The following is a 19,262-nucleotide window of genomic DNA, read 5'->3' on the forward strand; positions in this document are numbered from 1 at the left end:
ATATTTATTGGTGTTTTGCCTGCACATACATTTGTATGAGGATGTCGGGACCCCTGAAACTGGAGTTACAGACAGTTGTGAGCTGTCATGTGGGTGCTGGGTACCCTAGAAGAACAGTCGGAGCTCCTAACCACTGAGCTCTCTCTCCAGCACCTAAATCCCAACCTTTTTTTGCATAAGAATATTATTAAAGTCAAATCAGTTGTTTTGAATGATTCAGTCATGAGTGGAAAATTTATAAAAGTTCCAGAATTATGATGATTGAACTGTTCATATTCCTTGCTTCGTATAACCAGGCTAGATGTAGATAGAACTTAACTGCTTAAATTTGTGCTTGTGTATTTGTTCAAAGCTAAAAACCATATGTAAGCATGAGTTTTCTAGCCTGTCTGGTCCTGCAGCTCTTGAGCCCCAAATAAACACACAGACATTATATTAATTATAAAGCTTCTGGCCGGCGCATGGGCTTCTTAAAAAAAAAAAAAAATGAAAAAGAAAATGGTTGAGCTGATGTGGTACAATGCCTACCTCAGGCAATAATTAGGAAGTTTTATCTTGATGAATGAATGAGCAAAGGAGACCAAAGAGAGAAAATTCCCCATCATGCAATGGGAGAAATCAAATTGGAACCCCTTCTCCCAGTTTTATTTGCTGTCACTTACCTTAGATGTTCTGATTTGTCCTTTATGAAGTGTTAAGAACCCCCGTTCCCATTTCCAGCTTTGAAAACCACTACAAAGGGGTGATGTTCTCCTAAGGTGTGTGGGGCAGAGGGAATATTGGGAGCCACTTATGTATATGTGTGAAAACTTCCAGCATAGTAGCAAAGAAGAAACATGGATCAAATTTAAATCAGAAGGCTAACAAGGAGGAACATGCAAACAGTGTTGTCTGTAGGTTAAAAAACTTCAAGGGGCTGGCTCAGGGGCTAAATGGTTAAGAATGCTTGCTGCTCTTTCAGAAGACCAGAGTTCAATTCCCAGCACCCATGTGAGGGAGCTCTCAACCTCCTGTAACTCAAGCTCTAGGGGATTCAATGTCATGGTGATGGGAACCATACTTCTTATATCGTGGTCTAGCCTCTGTGGACATTCCACCCATACTCAGACACACACATATACACATACTTTAGAAAACGAAACAAAATAAAAAATCTTCAGCATTTTGACCAATTTCAGTCTCACCAGATACCCATCTTCCCCTCTACAAAGGCTTAAAAAGGAAAGTTTCTCACAAGTATTTCAACCGAGGGAGGTTTGTAAAAGCACCGGGTTCGATGTTTACCAGGTTTTTGGTGTTCTGTATCAGTCTGTAGAGAGAGAAGGGAAAATGGGCTTAATAGACATTGGAATGCATGGTACTGGTCACCAAGCATTCTTGACTAAAATCCCACCCATGAAATCAAGCTCCTGGAACTAAAAGCAACTACTGTTATAGGCCTAAGACAAGCTCCTAAAACTTTGGGGTGTCCTGAGGCTTCTGGCAGCCATTTCCAAGGAGCTTTGCCTACCCTTCCAAAGAGTAGGCATCTTAGCTGGGAGTTTATCTATGCATGACTCTACTTCTGTCCCTTCCTACCAGATAACAGCATCCTGGGTGTTAGGGGTCCTGGCCAAGTAAAGCTTGGAGCGTGCACATTGGAAATGATGGGATGCACTGCTGTCAGGAGGATAGACAAATAAACGTGGACCCTTGGAGGCAAACTGGTTTCTGATCATACTGAGTTAGTAAGCAGGATGAAAAGTTATCCAGATGGAGACACATCCAGAACAGCACAGGGCAGAGGCCTTGGGATTCAGATTTCTAGACTCTTATGCCCATTCTAGAAATACTTTGCTATGTAGGATTCCCATCCTCCTAGCTTTCCTGAGCTGGTGTGCTTTCTATAAATGACAATAGAATACCCTCCCCCATTACTCTTAACCCCTCCCCTGTCTGGATCTTCCCTTCCTCCCAGATAATGCCCCCTTTTGCTTTTCTTTTGCATGTAATCCCTGGGTTCTGAGAAGTAAGTGTGACCATCTAATTTATGCTAAAGTTTCCACCAGTGTTGATGGTGGAAGTTGATTTATATATGAAGAGTAACAGGACTTGAATGGGATCTAGTTTTTCTGATTCCAACACAGATGCTCATTTGGTACATGGGTATAAGGTTTGGATTCTATAGATGTGAATGGTATCCTGGGGTAGCTTTTCCAATACTGAAGAAAACAGTCATCAGTCAGACACATGAGAGGTAGCAACTGTTTCCTCACAAAGGTCCTCTGAGTTCTAACCATAAATCATTTACTCACACAGTCATTCATTCCATCAGCATCCTTGAGTGTCTAGGTGATCGAGTACGGCCCTAGCTATGCAAGGGCAAGAGCACAGAGACGGCCTGAGGCTAGCACGTTGAGTCTTGGGGTTTCCTTTCGGAATCCACCAGCATCCTTTGCAGAATGCTTTGTTTTCCTTTTGGTTGATGTCTTGCTTTGTTTGTCACTTGCTGTCTTGATGGTGCTACAGTATTCTCAGGTCTGGCATTGCACAGTCATCTACAAAGTAATGAACCCTGCGTGCCATTCACAGTAAATCCAGACTATTTTCTTGGAATTTAAATACCTATTGTTTGGCCTTTTCTGTAAGTTTCTGGTGAACTACCCTCACTTCCCTGGCTGTCCTGATGGGTAAGTGTATTTCAGCTCCTGTCTCAGAAGCTCCTGGGCCCAGCAGGCATGCAGCAGCAGGTACTTGTGTACTTATCTATCTACTTAGATAGTTACCCATTAGGCCATTGGTGGAAGCCTTCTGGTATAATAGAAAATATACAAACTTTGGAGAAAGGTGGGTTGGAGTTCAGTCCCACACCAGCCAGTGTCTACAGCACCCACACACTCTCCCAGCTTCCATTTCTTTCTCTGAACAAAATGGTAATTGTCTAACTGAACCAGTAGCCGTGAGAGCAATGATACAACCTAGAGGAAACGCCAAGCACGGATGCTCAGAAGTACTTGGTGTACTTTCTACATGCCTACAGGGGAATTTGAAGGTGCTTCAAGAAGCCCAGGAGGGAGCCCCCAGTGGTAGCACAAAAAACCCTGGTTTGTAAGTCATTTGACCTAGTGCCTAGTCCAGCTCTGGTACTAAGCTGCTGCTGTATCATCTTAAGCAAGTGAGTTAATACTTCGGGGTCATTCTTATCCATCCCTTTGAGTTGTGGATGACTGTGTATGATCATTTGAAAACATTTGCTATTTTTAAAAATGTAATTTATTTTAAATCCTAATGGTAGTTTACCCTCTCTCCTCTTCTGTTCGCTCCTCTCCCCTACTCTTTGCCCTCCCCTTCAGTCCACTTCTCCTCTGCTTCTGTTTAGAAGAGGGCAGGCCTCCCATGGGTATCAACAAAAATGGCATATCAAGTTGCAGTAAGACTAAGCACCTTTCCTTGTATTAATGCTGGGTAAGGCAACCCAGTAAAAGGAATGGGTTCCCAAGAGCCAGCCAAAGCATTAGGGATAGCCCCTGCTCCCATTGTTAGGAGTCCCACAAGTAGACCAAGCAACACTACTGTCACATACATACAGAGGACCTAGGTCAGTCCTGTGCAGGCTCCCTGGTTGTTGATTCAGACTCTGTGAGCTCTTATGAGCCAGGTTAGTTGTTTCTGTGGGTTTTCTTGTGATGTCCCTGACCCCTCTGGCTCCTAACATCCTTGCTCCCCCCCCCCCAGCAGAATTCACTGAGCTCAGCCTAATGTTTGGCTGTGGGTCTCTGCATCTGTTTCCATCAGATGAAGGCTCTCTGATGACAATTGGGGTAGTCACTAATCTGATCACAGGCGATGGTAAGTTAGGCTATATATCCACTATTGCTCGGAGTCTCAACCAGGGTCATCCTTGTAGATTCTTAGGAGTTTCCCTTGCATCCGGTTTCTACCTGACACCAAACTGACCCCCCATCCCATTGAGTTTCACTTTCAGTGTTCTCCCCTTCCATCCATCACCCAACTGGATCCTTCAAGTTCCCATCCTCACCACCCTGTCCAGCCAGGAGATCTCTTCTATTTCCCCTTCCCAGGAAGATCCATGTGTCCCCCCTTGAGCCCTCCTTGTTACCTAGTCTCTCTGGGGCTGTGGATTGTAGCAGGATTGTCCTTTACAGAAAAACCTACTTTAAAGAATAAATCTAGCAATAACAACGCCAACACAGCTCAATGAGTTCAACATTCACAGGCTTAACACAAGGCTTGTCATGGTTGGTATTAAGGAAGGAAGCACTTAAACTTGAAAGACCGAATATGTCTCACAGCCTCCGATGAACTAACTCATGATCCCTAAGCCCTTTTCCAACTTCCCACTTACTTCAAATGTTCCATACCCCCACCCCCAGCCCCCACGAGGCAAGAGCTACTTGGCAGGACTTCACAATGTCAATTTTAATTTCCAGCATTGTGTTGTGATGTTTCAGAGTTTGCACAGCTCCTGGGGAGAGGCAGTTGTCACCATGGCAACCTTCAGGCCACTGCAGTGAGAGAGATTAGTCTGCCTCCCCAGACCTAGTAATTGTTACAGTCTTTTCCTCTCGGATTCCTAGCATTGGATGCTTGAGCACAAATACCAAGTGGGCTCCCACCAGCCAGGGTAATAGTGTACAGCAATAAACTATCTGTTAGCTGATGCTTACATTTCAGACAAATTGAGGAGGTTGTCAAAGGCGTTAGCTTCTATCCTTTCCAGCGAGTCACTCTGAGAGATTTCACTGGGGGAGAGGAAAAATTAAAAAAGAAAGAAAAGAAAGAAACGTGAGAGAAATGACCATGTCCTTGTGCTAATGACCTCCGTGCATGACCTAATCACTGGATGCCCCACTGTGTCCTCTGAGAAGGAACATGAGTGTCCAAGTTGTCCCTACATCACTAGGGGCTAACATTTCCCTTAGGAGCACCAATGGGAGTCTACACCTCTAGTGCAATTGAACTGTGAGCTTCAGTCAACCCTATTTATACAAAAGTCTATTTTCCTGTTTGTCTGGCTCTGAGTCATACATTATTGGAAGTGCATAGGCCATTAAAAAAATCTGTCTGATTCATTCACTGGACAGCTCTGGACAGTGATACTCTAATAGAATTTAGTTGAAGATTCAAGGCTATGGTTGAGGTCTCTGAGGTACTGGTTCCATCATTCCAGCAAGGCTTGAATTTGAACTGAATTATTTGTTTCATGACATTTAACTCTTGCTTTTTCCAAAGCCTTTTCTGAGGCTCCTTCAAGGTAGTTTTACCTCCTACACATGACACTGTCAGATCACTCCTGGGTTTTAGTTATCCTTTTCCTCCCGTGTCTTACACTGAGCATATTCAAGACAAGGAACACTTTCTGTTCTTTTTTTGAGTCCCTGGTGGCTTCGTCTTGTCTGATAAATGCCCAGAGATTGAAGGAATATGGGAGCAAATAGACTACTGAATTCTTAAATACATTAAGAAATGTATTTCTTAAGAAAGGTAGGAAAGTAAATGAATCGTTTTTGTTATACTTCAAACCCAAGCACCGTGGTAATGTCCCAACCCCCACAAAAGCTGACATTTGCTGCCTGCTGACTGAGGAAAAAGTCTCCATTCCACCACAAGTGTGGGTTTGCGTCTTTCTTTCTTTTCTTTTTTAAGTTCAGTTTTCATTTACTTGCTCGTTCATGTAACAATTATACTTTGAAGGCCCATAAGGGCAAAAGCACCAGTTTAGACTCAATTACATAGACAGTTTAGTCTGACTGGACCTATGTCATCTTAGGGAAGTTGCTTACAAATGGGTTTTGTGTATTTCTAAGGTTTATGCTCACTGAAGGCTTTAGACTCCAGGAGAGGTTAGCTCACAGGAAGGTAGAGCCTATGACAGCATCACTGTAGTGGATGGCTCTTGGGCTCTTTCACCTGACCCCTATCTGATGGTTTGCTTATTTAACTGTGCCCGTTTTTCTCAGTAGGAGGTATCCATGATTTAAAAGTCATGGACATTCAACATCTAAACTTCAGAGGAGAAGAGCACAGGGCTGGCTGGCAAACCTACACCCGCAACTTGCAGGGAGTCAGTGTCCTGTAAGACACACTGCTATTGAGGGAGTTTAAAGGTCTAGTGTGTGTGTGTGTATGTGTGTGTGTGTGCGTGCGTGTGTTGTGTGTATGTCTCTCTGTGTGTATGTGTGTGAGGGCCAGAAGACAGCGTTAGATCCTCCTGGAACTGGAGTTACAGGCAGCTATGAGTCATATAACATGGATGCTGGGAACCGAATTCCAGTCCCAAGCAAGAGCATGGCATACTCTTGATGATATTAGTGTTTTTAATGTTCTCATTGCTTGCTTATAACAAGGAAAAGCAGAGGTCAGTGCTGTCTTGTTGGGTGTGCAAATCTACTTGGCAGTTACTTGGATTGTTTAGAGGTGGCTCATGGGGGAGGAGATGGCCATTTAGCCAGTTTGGCTAGGGCTAATGTTAATGAAGACACTGCAAAGCTCCCTTGTCTGGAGAGTTTTCTATCTGTGTATGAGGTCTTTGGCTCTGGAAGCTGAAACCCAAGAATAAGAGGCAGAAGTCCCCTCTGTAGAACAAGAGATCGTACAGCATCGTCAGCTGCTTCATGCTTTCCGTTCACGCTTTTCATCAGCACAGCTATAAATCCTATGCTTTTGTCAGGCACTTATTATATTTAGATACAATGATTATCTTATGATGCACAATAAACTTCTAACATATTATCATCCATGTGGGAGTTATCAAAAAAAAAAAAAGTGGCATTAGGGAATGACTGCTGTAGCAGAAGGGGAACTTTTATGATTGGAATCTATCTCTTTTCTACTTAAAAAGATATCGTCACTTATCAAAATGCATTCAATGATTTGAAGTAAGGTTAATTATCCAGATTTTAATGGCTCTTGAAAATCATACCATTTCTTCAAAGGCTGCTAGATACTATTTGTATTATAGAGATAAAAAATAGTTGGGTTTCCTAAACACAGTTTCTCTCCTGGAAAAATTATCCCCTTTCAACTGTATTTTTCTCCTAGAAAAAAAATTCATTATTTCAATTATAAATGTTTTTTGATGTGCGCTATCTTACTTACATTTTCACGACCTCATTAAGTCCCTTGAAAGCCTGAGATGGGATCACTTTGACAGGGAGATAGGTGAGCGATCTGGAAAGAAAAAAAAAAAAAAGAGAAAAGAAAGAAAAGGTAAAAGTTTAAGGGTTGGGGCTGGCTGTTTTTCAAGTTCATGAATAGTGTGTGTGTGTGTGTGTGTGTGCGCGCGCGTGCATGTGTGCATGTGTGTATGGTGCACTTGCCACTGTAAGATTAACATCTGGATTGTGGTTTAATCATCTAACTTCTGTTAGTAGGAGATTATGCCAGGAGTCATTCCTGGTGCTTATCAGAATGGGTCAATTGGTAATTAAGATGACAAGTGTTTGGATCGAATTTCCACAGTCCCTGTACCTTGTTATACAACCCTGAGCACACCACTCAAACACTCAGTTTCAGTTTCTTCGTCAATACAACTGGAATAACAATTCCCATCTTGTAGGTTGTTGAGAGATCTCATCAGGATAGGTCCAAACAGGGCATGGCACCAAGTAAATAGTCACCAACAGTTCTGAATCATTCTGCTTGGTTTGGTTTTGAAGGTGGACAAGAAGCTATTTGGGGCCATTGAGGAAACAATGGGGGGAATGACAATCAGAAACCCCATGAGCGGGAGAAGGAAAAATTCACTTGGGATGCTTCTATCTCAACCTCTATGACCTTTTGCGGGCGACTTCCCTCCTCTGGTTCATTCCCCTAGGCATCTCATGGCATCTGAGGGATTACCTATGGGAGGATTTCCTTCAGACACTCAAAGCCACCGGGAATACCTACCTATTCTTACAGTTGAGAAAAGAGCTACAACAAAACCAGTGGATGAGTGACATGTGAATGTGCTTTAAAGTTAACTTAGGAGATGCAAGGAGAGGGAGATTAACCAACCATTGGTGTTGAATGTTTGCAGTGGCTCAAGACTTTTGGGCACAAAGCTTTGAAGGAAGTAGATCAGGACATTTCGGGTGACAGTACACATGTGAGAACCATGGTGGCACAGGAGGGATTACCTCAGTCACCAGGAAAACTCACTTCCTCTGTGATAGCAGGCTCCAGTCAGCTCATGACAGAGGGGACTTGCTGCCTTCATAAACTACCCTGTGAGCGACACACACACCTATAACTATTTAATCCACATGACAGTAGGACAGTGGGGTGAAGCAGGTCCTTCCCGTGAACAACAGGAGAAGTTCAGCCACAAAGAGATTGAGTACACAGACCAAAGCAACAACAAAGCAGATGGCATCAGAATGCCTTTCCTCTGGGCACTGAAAGGGACATTTGAATCCTAACCTTTCCTGTGTTGGGAATCAAGGCAGCACACCCTGCTTCTCACGGAAGTGTGTTCTAGAGCGTTTTATCCTCCCTGCTCCTCTCACAAACCCATTCCCTGACAATTCCTTCCTTGGAGATAATTCAGAGGACTTTCAGAAACTTCATGTCTGGAAATGGCTCTCACTCAATTGTCCCACATATACTCCCTCCTCCCCCCAATATTATTTAACCAGAGCTCCGGAACAGCAGGGGCAGTGGAGGGAGAAACCTTGCCATGGCGCGTTTGCTTCCTATATTTCTCCTGAAATCATGTCTGCTTGGCTTACTGATTAAAAACACAGTTTTATTGCTCTCTGCACTGCCATGCCAATAAATTTCCAAAAGAGAAAGCTGTATTCTACTGTACCCCACGCAACATCAATAAAACTGACAGCCAAATTCCGATTCCAGAATCTTTATTGCTGGGGATAACGCAGCACAGAACATATTTTGGAGAGTGTTTACATAAAAGCTTCAGCTGAACCCTTCAGAGCTGTTTATTCATGCAAATGGAGCCCACAGCTGAAGCCTCTGGGCAGACAGCCTCCCCTTCCAAATGGGAGCATGCTGTGGTTCCCTCAAGAGCAGTTTGGTTTAGGTTTGACCAGGGAGGCTGCCTGAGCACTTGATTGATGTAGGGCTCAGGGACGAGGAGCAAAGGTTGGGCAGAAGTTGAGAGTAGCGGTAGATCATGCACTGGCTGTCCCCAGTGCAAGATGAAATTCTGCAGTTGATGCCAGCTCTGCAGAGGCATGGAGGCAGCTTAGATGAGCATAAAGGATCCCCACCATCAAAAGGACCACTGAGAACAGTGGGCGGCTTTGTGGGTGTGGCTAGGTCAGGAGAGCTGCCTGGGGCCAGAGGATGAGGAGAGAAATGGAATGAGGAGGTGCCTGTGGCTTTCACAAAGTGTTCTCCCACAAAGCAGCATGGAGAGCATGGTCCCAAGGTTCCAAAAGAGATCCCAGATGGTTGTCCACCGGCACATACTTTTATTCCAAGATGTCATGTTTTCAGCTCTTCTGTGCCACCAAGTGTTGCTTTTCACCTCTGAAAGCACCCATTCACGATGCCACCCATTTTTAAAATTAAATATTGACACATAGTTATGAGGGGCACTGTGACATTTTCACACAGGCTTGCTATGTTGAAACAGTCAATTAATTGTTACCATAGTTAATATATTGTGCTACAGGGTGGTGGTGGAGTTCTTCCTCCTCCCCAGCTGTGATTTATAAATTCCTGTTTGGAAGTCCTTCCTTTGAAGGTGCTCCCTTCCTGATGGATACCTCTTGTGGAGTTTTTCCTCCTCTACAGCTGTGATTTGTAAATCCCTGTTTGAAAGTCCTCCCTTTGAGGATGCTCCCTCCCTGGTGGATGCCTCGATTATTCTTTCTGCGGTGCCAGGAACTGTTAAGAGTGGGAAACAATTATCTAAATAAGCCCACAATCCTATCCTCATGAACACTAAAACATGGACATAGAGCTTAGGATTCTTACCAATCTAGAGTAAAGAAGAACAGAAGTCAGAAAAGGGGATTCAGAAATTAACTAAAGTTAGAGACCTGAGTAGCCAATGATCGTGTTACCCTGATGAAGCCATATGTTCAATTAAGTCCCTGTACCCAGAAGCAAAAGGAGAAGAAAATTTTGTGTTTTGACTGACTGACTCATTTTCTTTTCAATTCATTCATTTATTTTCTGAAGTTAGACATACTTTCATTAAAAAAAAGTGTGACTGTCGGGAACCCCTGTGGAAAAGTTGAAAAAGATCAGAAGCCAGGGAGAGTTGGGGAAAGAGGCCAGAGTGAGTCTAGGACAGCAGCTCTCCAGGCCAGCCTCCAGAAAAGAACAGGTGTTATGCACATAGCAGAGAAGGCAAAGGAAGGCCCTCCCTGCTCTGTCTAAAGCAAGTGGATGACACTCCACTAGATGTCTCTCCCTAAGCAAGAGGGATGCAAAGGTGGGAACCTGGTATGCTTGGCTTATTTTGTTTAACTCTTTAGGGGCCCACAACCCAGCTTTCAAATACATGCATGGAGACTTATTCTTACTTGTGAATGCCAAGCCTTAGCTTGGCTTGCTTCTAGCCAGCTTTTCTAACTTAAATTATCCCATTTTTTCTTTCTTTTTGTTTAATTTATTATTTTACATGTTGATCCCAGTTCCTTCTCTCTCCCTCCTTTCCTCTCTTCCTCCCTCCCTCTCTTCCTCCCTTCCTTTTACCCTCTCTGCCCTCTCACATGCACCCTGACCACCCTCCCCTCCCTTCCCCCCACCCCAATTCCATATGTAGGGCAATGCCATCCAGGTGGGGTCATGTAGATCTGACAGGTCATTTGAAGTAGGGACTAGGCCTTCTCTCCTGTCTCTAGGTTAAGGCAGTTATCCCTCCATGGGGGATATGTTCGCAAAGTCCTTTTGTGCACCAGGGATACATCCTGGCTCCACTGTCTGAGGTCCCTTAGACTGCTCAGTCCTTCTGGCTGAGACCCATATTCAGGGGGGCCTGAGTCAGTCCCATGCTGGATTCCCAGCTATCAGTCTGGGGACCTGTTAGCTCCTCCTTGTTCAGGTCAGCTTTCTCTATGTGTTTCTGCAACCTGGTCTTGTCCTCTCCCTCTGCATCTGGGTTCTGGTTCGACTCAGTGTTTATGTATGGGTGTTTGCACCTGTTTCCAACAGGCATTAGTTGAGGGCTCCATGGATAAGTTAGTTGTTGATCTCACTATCCGGGAAGGGCATTTATGGTAGCCTTTCTACGGATGCTCAAATTGTTAGTTGGCGGCAGTCTTGTAGGTCTCTAGACCTTTCTTTGTGTTCAATTTTCTCTTCAAACCAATATTGGCTCCCTCTTTTATGTTCTCTCTCTCTCTCTCTTTCTCTCTCTCTCTCCTGTCTTCTATTCCTACCCTGACTCAATCTTCCTAGTCGCACATGTTTTCCTCTTCTCCCCTCTCTTTCTCCTACTTCTCTCTCCATTCACTGCTGAGACTTTTACCTTTCTTTATTCTATATATCTTTTCTTTTTACCCTGTGGCTGACTGTGTGGCTATGTGGCTGGCCCTTGGCATCCTCCTCTACTTCTCTTTTTCTCAATCCTCCCCCTTCCCTAGAGATTTCTTCTCTATTTAGTCTCTCTGCCTACCATTCCTCTCCTGTCTTGGTATTGGCCAGTCTTTATTAGACCAATCAGGTGTTTTAGGCAGACAAAGTAACCGTTTTTGCAGAGTTAAACAAGTGCAACATAAAAGAATGCAACACATCTTTGTACCACTAAACAAATATTCCACAGCATAAAGAAGTGTAACACATCTTAAACTAATGTTCTGCAACAACCTGGTGATTCAGAACAAGGAAAAGCCATTAATGGAGGAGGCCTCATTCTTGGATGGCCTCTGGAGCTACCAGGCAGTTGCCAGGATAAATATGCAAGGAATCTAGGATGAGTGGGAAGAATCAGGGCCCGTGAGAATCAAGCTTGCAGCGTGTGTTGTTCTCTGAGTGGACAGCCGGGGAACCACAGATGTTGCACTGATTTCACTTTTCAATCTTACTGTTTGAGACTTGGATTTTTAGGTGAATCAATGATGCTGTACAGGTGACACTTGGATTATAACACACTCAGCTTCCCTGTAACAGCCCCAGGTTTCCTGGCTTTGGGATGGGCTCTACTCATTAATCCAGCCCAAGCCACATATGAGCTAAAGCTGCAGGGGTGGTCTCTGCTCTTTATGGTTGGAATGAAGCCACTTATGGTTCAAGTTTCCTGTAAATGGCCATGTGTCCTGGTTGGCCATCCTGTCAACTTGAGTCATCTGTGAAGGATGAGCCTCAGCTGAGGAACTGCCTCTGTCATGTGGGCTGTGGCCATGTCTGTGAGAGACTGTTGTAATGAATGATCCATGGGGGAGGGCTCAGTCTACTGTGAGCTGCAGCATTCCTTGGAAGGGGTAAGAGAATCAGAGAGGGAGCTGGCAAGATAGCCTTCCTCTAAGTTTTCTGCTGCAGGTTCCCGCTCACTTCCTTCAGGGAGGGGCTGTTACCCGGAAGTGTCATCCCAAAGAAAACTTTTCCCCCTCGAGTTGCTTTTTGTCAGAAGAAACTAGAACATTGCAATTCCTGCAAAGCCATGGGCATGTTTTGAATGGTACACAGCCACCTTTGGAGAGCAGGGATGCCCCCTAGTGTCACTTCCCTGCCTTTTGGTGCTTGTTTTACCTAATTTCCTTATCCAACAGTTAACCTCAGACACCATCTAGTTCTTCTTTCCTATTATCCCAAACACCAGATCCCAATTCCTGAGGGAGCACACCTACTAGCTGTGTAAGATTAACTCAGTAGCTCATGTTGCTAAATTCTGATTGCCAAGCTGGGCCTCCAGGCACAGTTGGGGATCCTGTACTGGGTTGTATTTCAGTCAGTGCTCTGGTGAGCCACCAAAATTATCCTTTAGGGCATATAGGCTCATTCTCTGTCTGCCACCTCTGTGCTCCTGGACGTATACCTTCATTTTAAGATTGCCACCCCATTCTCCTCTCATGAGCTGTGGAGGAAGGTCATCCCTTTCTCATGGTGGCCACCCGAGAGAGGACCATCTTATCTTTTTAAAACTTTTAAAACCAGGGCTGCTAACTGCTTCCTGTTTCTACCCAGCCCCAAATGCCAAGCTCCTGTGCACCTTGCGCCAGAATGAAACAACTGAACATGCATGCCATTTCAATAAATCCAATTTCCATGAAGAAAACAACGTTAGTTTATTATGCCTTCCCTAGTCATTTCTAATGTCTCTTAGGTTCTTGGGGATGGGGCTTGGGTTTCAATTTCTTTTTGAGTTTAGTATTATAGACATCCCTGGAAGGAACCAGTCTGTCCAGTTCACTGTCTTGTTAACCAGCTCTCAACGTGAGGTTAGTTTGGGAAGCATCATTGCTCTGCAGGAGGGCTCCGGGGGCCTGCCTCTAAGGAAGCAGATGGATTTAGAAATCCTTGGTTAAGAAAACCTATCAATAGAGATACATTTGAATTATCAAAAGGTCTCTGTTCTAAAGAAGGATTCACTGCAGGGTTCCTTGAAATAGCAAACTCTCTAGGTGAATGAGGGGAAAAAAAATAGACTTCAATTGACACTTTTTAAAAAGACAGCTTCTGGCTGCATAAAGCAAATGATAGCTGCAGGGTTTTCACCTCCCTGAGATTTCTCAGAGTGTAAGCTGCTTCCTGGGCAGCTCCACCTTCTGAGACACCTAGGAAGAGCTATATCAAGGATGGGGGTCTGGGGGTTTGGGGGGGTGAGGGGAGTGGAGAGGCAGAGGAGAAATCCAGCATTCATCTGAAGTCCTCAAAGCCTGTGTAGAGTCTTGATCATCTTGTGGGTACTCTCACCTCTCTTTCTGCCCAGCATGGGTCGAGACTGAAATAATTTTATTAACCACCGTCTTAAGAGTGCCATCCACATTATCCATTCAAGAAAGACACAAACACACATATATTTTCCACAGACCATGAGCTTATTGCTAGAGCTACACTCTGAATTTTAAAATGGAGAAAAGGGGAGAACTCGGAGGTCAAAGCTTTTGATTTATTTTTTTAAAAAAGCCACAAAAAAATCTTGGTACATAAACCAATCAAAAAGTGGACATGTGCATTTACATTCAAATAAACGCTAATGCTTATGTGTTTATTATGCACGGTTTTGTCCTACATTTAATAAACCCAAGACTTTCCTGTTTCTTTTTGGACCTTTTTAGCAATTACAATAAAGTTAGCTTTTATTTAGAATGAAATGGAAATGGTTTTCCTTTGGCACTGGGGGTAGCTTCATTTTGGTCTGTAGGCTTCAGTTTTTACCTTGAGTGAGCTGAGGTGTCCATGCTTACTCAACATGAGGTAGGTTGACCAGATATCTGCTAGTTAAACTTTACATCAGGACATCTGGAAGTGGCCCTGGAAAGGACAGTCAGGTGACTACCACGATGATCAGCCAGACACACTTCCTTCATTAAGTCCATGAGCCAGGGCAGAGGGATCAATCATTATAGGTTCTTTGTCTCAGTTCCTCACTACACGGAAGCAGACTTAGTCTAGGATAAGTGCAGTGACTTCCTGTGGTAAATCAGGGGCCAGTCCTGGTATTGGTCACCACATTTGTGGTTCACTGTTGTATTCTCCAAGAATCAAGTCACTCAATCTCACCATCTGAGGTTCAGGAGCCTTTGGTGTTTTGAGGGCACACTCTCAGTCTTTAACTTGAAGATGCTGCTACATTACTATTCTTCCTGAAAGCTTTGGACTCCCCAAAGTGGATTTTCTCTCTCTCCTCTGTCCAATTCTGGGCCTAGTGACTTCACTGCTCTTAACACTGCATTGTTTTGACTATAGGGAGCCACTCCGAGAGTTCGAATTTGCTCATTGATTCAAAAAATTCCAGCCAGTTGGAACTTCCCCAGTGGGAAATGCAGTTTGAGTGACTTGCCTCTAAGACGCCCATTTCCAGAGCACCCAGGAAGCTCCTGTGAGGAGTTTATGAAATACCCTTCGAACAAAGATGTTAAGAAGATTCTGTGGATAATGGCTTTTCCAAGTCATTTGTGCAACAACTAAATTAAAAATATAAAGCCTCCGAGGAAAATGGTAAACATGTCTAAGCCCTTACTCAAAATCCATTTAAAGTTTTCTAAAGACACGCAGCAAAATAACTCAACGTACCCGCTAAACTAGAACCCTTCCAGCAATAGTATAACATGACAAGAATAACTCTGGAAAATGAAACTACATGTTGAATTCTCCCCAGGGAATGTCTGTGTCATCTGTAATGATTTCTCAAAAATATTTCTTAGAGGTAGAGAATATTATGTTGTCAGGGCAGTGACCTTGTGGAGATGTTTCAGGAAGCTTCTTCATTCATTACAGGTTTCTCATGCCCAGCACTTCCCCCCCTGGTTTTCTTTGGAACTAAACATGTAAATACTGGTTAATTGATCTGAGAATGGAATTGAAGTGCCTGAAATTACAAAACTCCACTTGGTGAGCTAGCCCTTCACTAAGGCTTCTTTGCTACTTTGGCTAAAAACGATGGTTCCTACTGCTAAACACCACCATGTTTATGATTTCTATCTGGTTTGTAATCACATGCATTTCTTTCCAATAATTGAGCATTGGTCCTTTCTCTCCTGGAGGGCAGGGCATGGGGTTTTGGATCTCTTATTTCAGTGTATAGACCCTGAGTGTGACCAAATCTGACCTGAACATTTTCCCGGTCTAGGCTGAGGCCTGGGAATGGGAAGTAAGGAAGGAAAGGGACTGAAAAGGAGTCTGGCAGTCCTACGATGGGGCATCTGACTCTGAAATCATCTTGGTTCTGGAAGGGAGAGGGATAGCTCAGAGGCGGCTCAAGCCAGGTTTTCAGAATATTAGATTCCAGGCAATAATGAGCTCTGTTATTTTGAGATTTTAGCTTATTCGCCTCCCAGGTTGAGTAGAACCAGTGGATCATTTTCTCTAATGAACACCTCCCAGGCACAAAACAGTTATGTTAGGCTTGGCCCCTGGATGACAGATACTTGCTGTGCAGCTGTATGTCTGGGCTGTGGATTCTTCAGTCTTCCTGCATCGCCAGTTTGTTACGATAATACTTTGTCATTACATGAAACCTCGATTTTCTAGTGCTCTTGGCTTGGTTGCTGTGTTTATCCTCCTCAAACAGAGCCCCACATAGAGGCAAGGCATATAACCCTTGTTATAAAAGGTACAGGGTTTATCGTTAGATTTAACCCATAATGAAAATTAGGGAAGAGAGCCAATTTAGAGGCTGTGCTAGCCTCTGCTATGTCACACCAGCACATCCCTATCTGAGGGATCAAAGCTGCCACTGCTGATGGTCATGAGGAGTTGGTGACCCAGGAGTAAACTCCAGGCATCAGAGACAAGGGCAGCTGTAACAACAACATAGGGCAAAGCCTTCCCTTCTGCAAGTTGAGTTTTATTTCTGAACTGGGCTTTTCTGAATTTGGCTCCAGCGTTATTAGAGGGTTACGGTTCAAGTGTGCGATGCAGCTATGAGTGGTTTGTTGCCTGGGAGGGGTGTCATCTTCCAATGGTGTGGAAGCTGAGAAAAAGAAATGAAGACTCTGTGGAGAAGTTCCCAGACACTGCCCAAGAGCCAGAGCATGGTGAGTGGTATTCTTTTAATTCCCTTGTCAAACAAAGCAGAACAAAAGATCTGGTAGGAAATCTGCTAATCTTCATTAAAATTTGCAATTTCTCTCCAACCAAGAAGTGCAGGCACATAGAACATCTGTACTAAGGACCCAGTTCTCTTCAGCTTCAAGTGAACAGCAAGGCTTCTCTCCACTGTCCTGACTCACCTGCCAAACCTTGTGAACCACCAGCATTACACAAGGTTAGGACTCCTTCAGGGCTGCCGCCTGAAGGGAGATGGCATTTTGACAAGATTTTTGTTAACTTTCTTCAAGAAATGAAGGCTGGGGCTGGAGACATGGACCAGAGGTTGAGACCACTTGCTGTTAGGGGGCTGGAGAAGGCTCAGTGGTTAAGAGCACACTGACTGCCCTTCTAGATGACCTGGGTTCAATTCCTAGCACCCACATGGCATTTAACAACTGTGTGTACCTCCAACATCTGACAGCCACACACAGACATACATGCAGGCAAAACATCAGTGCACATAAAATAAATATGTTATTTTTAAAAAGACCACTTGCTGATCTTGCAAAGGAGTCCAGTTTGATTCCTAGCACTCCTCTCATGTTGTTTACAGGCAAATATCAAACTCCAATTCCAGGAATCTATTACCTTCTTCTAGCTTCACTGGGCACCAGATTCCCATGTAGTATATATACATGCATGCAGGCAAACACTCATACATACAACACAGAAATGAAGTTTTCTTTTCAAAACATTGATACTCCTCTCTCTCCCCCAACCCCGTGTGTGTGTGTGTGTGTGTGTGTGTGTGTGTGTGCGCGTGCGTGCGCGCGCGCGCGCGCGCATGTGTGTTGGCATCTGCATGTGTTTATGTACACTATGTGCATGTAAGTACCCACAGAGGCTAGAGGGTTCAGAATTCCTAAAACTGGAGTTATAGGCAGCTATGAGCTACCTGGTATGGATGCAGGGAACCAAACTTGGGTCCTCTACAAAAGCAGTATGTGTTTTTAAGTGCTGAGTCATCCATCTCTCCAGCCCCAAGTAAGTAAATAAATATATAAAAAATAGAAATGAAGTGAAGGCCGACTCATGGGTTTGAGAGGCAGAGAGTGGTCAGTGAATGAACAGAAATGAGCTTTGTGTTCACAGATTTTGGAGTTAAACCATCAGAACCCCAGACAGCCCAAGGAACTATTATTGTTTTCTAAATGAGGATTCTTATGTGGCCCTGTTGGTTTCCATACTTTCTCACTGAGATTTTAGGAGCTGTTTATGTTTCTGTGTCCTGTTATGGGCATTATTCTCCAAAAGGATGATTTTCAAAAGCAAAATCTGGTCCTCCCATATAAGGAGACTATTTATCTGTCCAACCAGATGTAAGAATTGCCTTCCAAGCACAGCTGGGCCAACTGAGTCTGAAGCCCACTTCTCATAGGAGCTTGGAAGGATCTCTCTTCTGTTTTGTGGACACTTTCATGTGACCTGGTAGCTGGTATTACCCTGCTCTGGGAACCTGTGTGTCCTAATGCACTTGCCTTGGTTGTTATTGTTGTTGTTTTAATGGCTCCCAGGATGTGAACCAATGATTAAAACAATCTAGATGGGTATAGTCATGTTAATAAGTTGTAGTCCCCATCTCTTGTTTTGTTGGCTGGTTGATTGTCAGGTTGCAGACTGCAGTACTGGGGGTGGAACCCAGGTTCCCACACCTGCCAGGCAAGCTCTGTCATTGACTTACATTGCTAGCCAGGCCTTGTGTCTCTGTAGAGTGGCAAAGATTGCAGGATCTGGATGCTAACATAGCACAAAGATACAAAGAACTCCCTTGACTACCCACAGACCCCTCTCCACTGCTTTCTTGAGTAGATGGAGATTTGTGATGTTTAACTGTGGCATGTGTTAACACACATACTCACTTCATGCATTAGGTTATTGTTCTATTCACCCATGTACTCAGCTTTCCTAGGCTGACTTTGCACTCACTATGTAAATAGTCTGACCTTGAAATCCTGGAGGTAGGACAATCCTCCTGCCTTAGCTTCCTGGGTGCTGGGATTACAGACTTGCACTGCCACAACTGACCTGTCCCCACAATTCAATCATCATATAGCCCAGTAAACAGTTAATCATCAGAATGCCTATGGAGTTCTGGGAATCCTGGGTTAAATCAGACTCTTTCAAATGCTTCTCAGTCCAGCATATTGATTTTCAATCAATTAGCTGAGGGAAGATTTGTCCCCACAATGTGTCTCTGTTTTGGCTTGCCATAATTTTGGAGAACAGTACTACTGACATCTAGAGGTCAGGGGTCAGAGATGCTAGCCCACAGTCCTTCACAACAAACCATGCCTGCCCTCAAATGTTAAGGAACTGAGGTTCAGACTGGAGAAGGCACGCTTGAACAAATGATCCAATATGAAAGAAAGATGTCTGTGAGTATGCAGAGGTGTGTGCACGTGTGTGTGTGTGTGTGTGTGTGTGTGTGTACTTGTGTGCTGTGTGTAGCAAGCATGGTGAATGCTTCAGGGGGAAAGAGATTCCTAATTGTAGTCTTTGAATGCAAATATCAAACAATGACTTGCATTAGTTACCAGGGATGTTTCTCTTTTAGTACGGTTCTCTGGGTAATTAATCAAGGATTTCTGATGACCTTCATCTTCCTTTTTTTT

The 19,262-nt window shown here is 44.0% G+C and overlaps 1 protein-coding gene across 2 annotated transcripts in view; it reads right to left on the bottom strand.

Moving 5' to 3' along the window:
• Lhcgr (luteinizing hormone/choriogonadotropin receptor) overlaps positions 1-19,262 on the bottom strand; it is a 46,993-nt gene that overhangs the window by 23,650 nt on the left and 4,081 nt on the right. Inside the window, exons 2-4 of one of the 2 annotated variants that reach the window (XM_051175244.1) lie at positions 7,099-7,170; positions 4,668-4,742; positions 1,235-1,309 (exon numbers count right to left, since the gene is read on the bottom strand). In XM_051175244.1, the coding sequence (XP_051031201.1) occupies positions 1,235-1,309; positions 4,668-4,742; positions 7,099-7,170 (222 nt within the window). The remainder of the gene's footprint in view (positions 1-1,234; positions 1,310-4,667; positions 4,743-7,098; positions 7,171-19,262) is intronic. The other variant, XM_051175245.1, reaches the window with a different exon arrangement.

The sequence above is a fragment of the Phodopus roborovskii genome, unplaced genomic scaffold (genome assembly GCF_943737965.1).
Source record: "Phodopus roborovskii unplaced genomic scaffold, PHOROB, whole genome shotgun sequence".
In the NCBI taxonomy this organism is placed as follows: Eukaryota; Metazoa; Chordata; class Mammalia; order Rodentia; family Cricetidae; genus Phodopus; species Phodopus roborovskii.